This window comes from Gavia stellata, chromosome 2 (assembly GCF_030936135.1).
Source record: "Gavia stellata isolate bGavSte3 chromosome 2, bGavSte3.hap2, whole genome shotgun sequence".
NCBI lineage: Eukaryota > Metazoa > Chordata > Aves > Gaviiformes > Gaviidae > Gavia > Gavia stellata.
The window spans coordinates 106,879,261-106,886,736 of NC_082595.1; the positions used below are offsets into that span (position 1 = coordinate 106,879,261).

Consider the following 7,476-nt stretch of genomic DNA (forward strand, 5'->3'; position numbering starts at 1 on the left):
ATGTTGCCTCAGAAGAGGGGACGAATACCTTCCAGAATAGCCATGAACTGTTATTGGCAAGTCCTGGCCATTTTCTTACTATTTCTTCCAAGTGCATTGTCTCTCCAGCCAGCCCAGCCCAGAGTGTTGCTAGTGTCTTTTGATGGATTTCGATGGGATTACATCTATAAAGTCTCAACTCCCAATTTTCATTATGCCATGGAGAATGGTGTTCATGTCAAACAGGTTGCTAATGTGTTTATAACGAAAACGTATCCTAATCATTATACAATGGTGACTGGTCTCTTTGCAGAAAGCCATGGTATAGTTGCTAATGAGATGTACGATCCTATTCTGAATGAAACTTTCTCTCTGAACAAAATGGATATCCATAACTCCAAGTTCTGGGAAGAAGCCAACCCAATATGGGTGACGAACCAGAGGGAAGGACATAAAACTGGAGCAGCTATGTGGCCTGGAACAGATGTGAAAATTCATGGAGTCTTTCCTACATATTATATGCCCTACAATGAATCTGTTTCCTTTGAAGATAGAGTTGCTAGGCTCATAGACTGGTTTACATCAGAAGAACCCATAAACTTTGGTCTCCTATATTGGGAACAGCCTGATGAGATGGGCCATATTCTGGGCCCAGAAAACCCACTTATGGGACCGATAATTAGTGATATTGACAAAAAGCTGGGATACCTTATTTCTGAACTGAAGAAAGCGAAGCTGTGGGATGTGATAAATGTCATAGTCACAAGTGATCATGGAATGTCGCAGTCCTCCTCAGAAAGGCTCATTGAGCTTGATCAGTATGTGAACAGAGAGCTCTATAAAGTCATTGACCATTCTCCTGCAGTCGCTATTTTGCCAAAAGAAGGTAGGACCTATAGCTGTAAAATTCTCTGAAGAAAATACTCGAATATTGAAACTTTATAGACTTAGTTCCCTAACTGAAGTGGCGGTAGCAGCGCTGATGCCAGTAGGACATCACCCTTGAACAAGGAGTACTTGCAGGATCGCTTCTTTGTTCTTTTGGCTAGCTCTGTCAAAAGCCTGGATTAACTTTTTGAAATGAAAAGTGAGCAAATCTGTCTGTTGTTGACTAATATTGCCAAATATCCTTTAGTCCTTATGAGAAGTAAGATAATTTAACGGCGTTATCGGGAATGAATGGCATTCTAGATCGATAACAACTGAATGTTACATATCTGGCCTTTCATCAAGATGCTAAAGCCGTAGTGGAAGAATTAGATTTCTAACTCAAACAGTAAACTGAAACCAGATAGGGACTTTTGGTAAAAAGAAAGCCTGTGTTGGCTATTTGATTAGCTGCCAGCTATTGTAGTTCACTTTAGGTTTTTTCCCCCTATCACTCTGAACAGCCAGCCAGTTACATTCATGCCATTTTTATTGTGATAATGATGGGCAAGAATACTGTTGGAATTGAGATCGGAAGTCGCTGCAGTCATTGCAGGGTTGCTTAAGTGTCAGGTGTACGTTTAGTGTCACTGATGTAGAGGTGCTGCTCTTTATTTTGATGATCAAAAGCTACAACTATTTGGTGCTAATGCGTTAGCCTGGAAGACAGCATTTTTTGTGTGGGCTAATTTGGAAGTGAGTTTTAAGGTGGCCTTCTGAAAAGGCCACTTTAAGATTTCTGTAATATTTCCATCACTAATGGATAGCGCTCTGTATTTAATGCCCTAGCAGGGAGCCTATTTTGCAGACTTAAGTGACCTTTAAATGTGTAAACAAAAGTCTCTTGTAATCTTTAGTTTGAAGAATACTCCAGACTAAAATGTTAGTATGTCCAAACTGAGATCATTTGCTGCTTGAGCACACTCAGGTGCTTGTAGCTGGGCACTGTTTCTCTCAGTAGTGATAGAAGGGCTGAGTTTGGGAGCTCCATCCTAATGGAGACAAACACGATTGACCAGGATGTTCCCATTACCAGATAAAGGAGTGGTAAAAGCAAACTTTAGTGCTGAAACATCCCTAAGGCAGTAAATGAGAACCTGAAGATACGTAACCTGATTCTCCTATCTGCCAAATGCTGAGAAAAGATAGTATCTCTGCAGCAATTAATGACAGAATAGTAAAAAAGCCATTTCAATGGATTTCAGAAATAGCTTGCATTTGGTTTTGTCCAGAGGTTCAGAAATTTCTTACACTACCAATAAACAAGAATTAGTTTTGAGCACAGCTAAAATTAATTCCTTCCTTTCGTGTTACCAGCTGTAATTTTTATTATAAAACAATGAGATTCATTCTCAGTTTAGCTATGAAATAACATATACTTAAGTACATATGACCGATTTTTCAACAGTTATTCCATTTGTCTTGCTTAAACCAAGGGAATGGTAAAACTTCGTGAGATGTTGAGAAAAACTTTGCTTAAAAATGCAGTGATTTCTGCTACTTTAACTGTTTCGCTGCATATTTCTTCCCGAGAGATGGGGAAGCTATTATTTAACCATGCCAGTGTATTAGTGTGTGTGGAACTGATTGTATGTTCATGAAGATGGTACCTGTAGCACAGCTGGTGATGCTGGCCTTTTTCTTGCATTTAATATAAATATATTAATTTAAAGAATTAATTTAGTGGAAAATCATAGTTTGCTGTATTTGGGGCTTCTCCTCTCTGTTATTCTATATAGAAAAGTGGCTTAACAAAATTAATTTTGTTACTAATATAGTCCTAGAAATACTAGATTGGAGTCTTCTTTTTTTTTTGGTGCTGTAATTATCTCTATCATACCTGGACTTTTGTTGTCTCACCTTCACCTTTATTGTGTTTCTTAAGTTTAGTGATTCTTTTTTAATGCCAATTTGAGATAAGAATCATTAATCTATTTCCAGTTTTCCCTCCAGAATTTCTATACTGGATCCTAGGAACTGAGGGGGAAAATGAAGACGGTTTCTTTAAATTGGGCACCTCCTCCCAAACTTTTTTTTTTCTTGAGTATATTCAAAACTCCATGCATGCTGTAAATGGTAGACTGGATTTTATCCTTGGTTTACTTCAGGCGGTGTCTCGGGTCAAACTAAGCACTTGTGGTCATCAAGGCGATGGTTTCTTGGGACAGTCAGTCAGAGAAGAGCTCGCTCGCAGGAACACCCACCGCAGGACGTACAGCTAGCTGTGAAGGCAGAACTAACGAGAAATTATAAGTCAAAATGACAGGATGTGCTTAAATCCCACTTGTCTGCTAAAAACGGCAGTGTTGGCCACAAAGTAGATGTAAACATCTTCCAACCGTGCTTCAGACCTTGATGCCCTGAAACTGGCCTGCAGAGACTAGCTGTGAACTCAGCTGTCCGACTGAATTGTGCATATGTGTAGCACAAAGTACTTAAATAAGTCACGGAGCTGAGTTATTTGGTATATAACGGAAGTCTGTTATATACACTGCATAGTCCTCAATAGGAATCTGTGCTTAAATGGAGGGCGGGGGGGAGGACTGAAGAAACTTGCTCAAATGTAGATTCCTGAACTTGCTTTTATGTTTCTGTCTCTGTGTCCTGGTTCCTCCTTTCCATGCGCTGGTGTTCCAGCACGTCCAACTGCTTTCTGGCTGTTCAGTGACTTTTGCTGGAAAGCAAAGCTCAGAAACTGGAAATAAGCAAATAAAGACTTGGGGGTGGAAAATGCCTATTTATTTGGTATTGTTTGTACAGCTCTTGAAGTTTTATGCTCCCTGTGCAGTAGAAGACTAGGGAAGTGAAAGGAGCGGACACAAAGAATACAAAGGAGCAGGTAGTGCTCTTAGCTGTTACCGAATACACAGAGTGGCTGATAGTTCTAGACAAAAAGTGCCATCTTCATCTGCCAGTCCAACCTGTCCCTTCGTATGTTTGTTGCGTGTTCCCTGCTTAGGCCTTCGCGATCTTTGTACAGCTCCTAACATGTTATTGGCATCTGGACTGTGACCTGAGGGCTTCCTGGCAAAGATTAATGCAAGCTAGTTTTGCTTATCCCTTGGCAATTAATTGCTAATACTATGATGTTACACGGTGCATAGCGACAAACTAGCTACTCTTTCTAAATTGGCTAAACTTGTCATCAAAGTGGGAGAAGATCAAAACTGGGAATCAAATGAGGTCAAATATGTAGCTGTTTATTGGAGCACCTTGTAGGAGAAATAAATAGTTGGGTTCACTCAGAAATAAGTTTTCAGAGATGCCAGGAAACAAAGTGGATGCTGTCTTTTGCCTTTTAAAGGAAAGTAACTAACAATTAAACTGCTTTAAAATAAATAAAAAGTGTCACTTGACATCATAGCCAACTGAGAGAAAGAGAATGTGGCCTTCACGTGTGCATTACCTCGTAAACAGGTTTAGGAGCTATCGTCTTGCTTTCAAGCTTTGCATGGAGCTAGGAGGAGCTGGTTTCTTTTCCGTGAGACTTAACTGAATGCCTTCTAACTCATTCTTGTGAGAAGCTTACATTCTGTTAACTATGAAATGAGGGATTTTTCTAAAATTAGCAAGGCACTTCACTGCTTAGCAATAGGCTGTGAAGTCTGATGCCAGGTGGGATCTTAGTGTGAATGACGCCCTGGATTTCTCGCAGTAACATCTGTGCGCATTGTAATCCGCTGTTGTCTCTTACAGCCATAATTAGGTTTTGGGGAAGTGCGTTTTGCCCTCTTTGTTCAGTTGTATTTAAATTACTGATGACTTCAGTAAACATATTGGTATGTTTAAGTTTTGTCTTTTGTTTCTTTTGTTTGTTTGAAGGCAAACTGGATGAAGTATATGAAGCTTTGGCCAATGCTCATCCCAACATGACTGTATATAAAAAGGAGCAGATTCCAGATAGATTACATTACAAACACAACAGTAAAATTCAGCCAGTCTTAGCAGTGGCTGATAAAGGATGGGAAATTGTATATAATAAGTCTGACGGTTTTCAATGTAAGTATTCTGTCTTTACAGTGTTTTGCTATATCATCCTAGTCAGAGACCTTACATAGTACTTTCTCTCCCAGTCTCAACCAATGTTAAATTTATTTTTTTTTTAACACTGGGAGGGAATGAAGCTAAGTGTGTAGAATTTATATCTATTTTTTTTCCTGATGGGATGGGAAGCACCATACTGTTAGGGTAGGGGAAACTGGACTTAACCTTTCTAAAAATTAAACTTACTGAGATAAGATCATTCATGTGTTTTAGTGGCCACATACTTGAGGTCTTCTTGCGAGATCTAGCAAACTGACAAGCACTTCCTGAGAGATTAAAAAAAAAGAAAAGTTGTAACTGAACTTGTTGAGTAGCGGATAAATAATGGTGTTTTATCATGTACTATTTATTTAATGGAGAAGGGTTGGGTTGGAAATACAAGAATGCTTTCTAAAAGTCCTCAACTTCTGTGGATGCCTACACTTACAGTAACCTTGTTCTGTTGCTAGAAAGAGTCTTTGAATATTGTGTTACTGTACACCAGCAATTTTAGTTTGCCTTATAGGATAAGATGCATTCTGGGTGATTTGGAGGGAAAAAAAAACAACCACCAAACCACTTTTAAGTTCCTCACATTGGGGTTTTGAGATTTATTATAGGTAGAATGGAGACAGTAATCTGTAACTTTTTGGTTAGCTCAGAGGAAAAATATAGGTGTTATATGGTCAGTTCTTAAGTTTCTAAATTGAAAACCTTTTAAACTTTGCTGCTGGTTATGAAGCTGAAGAGCGTTACCTGCAAGACTTAACAAGTTTTCAGTTGCTGATAGCTGATGAGAGCAGCTTTTTGTGCCTGCATGTTTATTTACTTCTTCAGAGTTCTTAGTGCCCCGGTAAGGAAGGGGCACTGGAGACCCACTAGTGAGCTCGGTAAACTTTTTCCTTGTCGATGAGTAGATAGTGCACAAAATTGGACAAAGTGCAAGGCAGTCAGAGCTTAAGTCAAACAGATGGTCTGTCTCTACATGAATTTTGTTTTTTTTCTAAAAGATCTGGTCCGGTTACAGAGTTGGAGTTTTCTTGTGAGGAATCATGGCATAGCATGCCATTGACAGTGCTGTTACTGCCATGTGAGCTTACCTTCTTTTTTTCCTTTTCTTTTTTTTTTTTTAAATAGTGCTCTCCATTCCTGTTTTTTTTAAGGCATCTTCTCTTTGTAGTTCTGAGACTTGGTGTTTGCTAGGAGACATTCGTGCTGGTGATCAAAATGATTCTTCTAAACCTCTGCAAGAATAAATGATGCTGCTCCTTTTCTACATTACGCTAATTCTAGGAAAAGGTTCAATGCTTGTTTTGCAACTTCAGAATATTGACCTTTATCTATCTTTTATTTCTAGTTGGTAATCACGGATATGACAACATCTTACCAGAAATGCATCCAATTTTTTTGGCAGTTGGGCCTGCTTTCAGAAAGAATGCCACCAAAGAAGTCATGAATGCTACAGACTTGTACCCCTTATTGTGCCATCTACTTGGTATTAACCCACTGCCAAACAATGGTTCATTCAACGCTGTGAAAGATATACTTGCTGAAGAAGTTCCTGTAGCCTTTGGAGCAGACACCTATGCTACTGTTGTAGGAGTCTTTCTGGGCAGCTTTCTTGTCATGGTTTTTATTGCAGTTTTTGTTAAGCATTTTATCCTTGCCCAAGCAAATACCATGCAAGTGCAATATACCGAAGCTGCCCAGCCACTGTTGCAAGATTAGTAACACTTAGTACTATTTCCTGTTTGATGCTTAAAATAAGCTTATACAAAAAAAAAATTAAGAGGTGGATCAGCATAAATACGTGGAGTAAAAGGAAATGGATGCTGATCCATTGGTACACTGGAGTGCGTACATACTAAGTATGCAGGGAAAGAGCATGTTTCTGTTTCACCCTACAAGCACTTTCAGGGGTTGAAAATATTCTAGACAAACCTGGAAAGCTGTTTATGTGTGTAGACATGTAGTGACAATAGACCTCGAATACCTCATTCTGAGCTACTTTTAGGGAAATAACATCAACTGAGGTGCACTTCAGACTATTACATGGTGATTTAACTCCACCCCGCGCCTTTTTTTTTTTTCTTTCAGAGGTTTTTTAAGTCTCTTAGATTCTAACAAGTCACTGAACATGACTAGACTTCTTTGGGTTTTTTTCTTCCCTGCCCAGGGAAGCTTTTGCGTGGTTCACCATTACAGATAGCTTGGTGGATTAAATCCTGCAGAAAGCAACATTATTATTTAGCTAGGTCATACAGCGCTAATGTCTAAGTTTGGAGTTAGGCGTATTTCTTTAAACTACTGTGTTAATTGTAGCTCCAAAATATGAATATAGGTGGTATTGCCTTTAGCAATCAGCACTAAAATACTTGATATTTTTTTTTTTTTTAAATTTGTTTAGGTAGATACAGGTCTTTACGATTTTAGGTAAATGCAGGTCTTTACTTTTTCTATTGTTTCCTGTACACTGGACTAAATTTTCTAGGAATTCCACGTGGCTGGCAGTTTAAAGACACGTACAAGCACAGCACCTGTATATCC

General features: G+C 38.9%; 1 protein-coding gene across 1 annotated transcript; it reads left to right on the forward strand.

Annotated features, from left to right (window-relative positions):
• ENPP5 (ectonucleotide pyrophosphatase/phosphodiesterase family member 5) lies at positions 1-6,740 on the forward strand. The gene is made up of 3 exons (XM_009806973.2): positions 1-865; positions 4,729-4,905; positions 6,287-6,740. Exons 1-3 carry the CDS (start codon positions 1-3, stop codon positions 6,655-6,657), a joined length of 1,413 nt encoding a protein of 470 aa, XP_009805275.1. The 3' UTR covers positions 6,658-6,740.
• Positions 6,741-7,476: the final 736 nt, after the last annotated feature.

Bases quoted from the DNA above. Each gene is read 5' to 3' on its own strand.
- ENPP5 (XM_009806973.2), top strand. From the start codon at position 1: ATGTTGCCTCAGAAGAGGGGACGAATACCTTCCAGAATAGCCATGAAC. The intron at 866-4,728 runs GTAGGACCTATA...GTTTGTTTGAAG, and splicing joins CGCTATTTTGCCAAAAGAAG to GCAAACTGGATGAAGTATAT. The intron at 4,906-6,286 runs GTAAGTATTCTG...TTTTATTTCTAG, and splicing joins TAAGTCTGACGGTTTTCAAT to TTGGTAATCACGGATATGAC.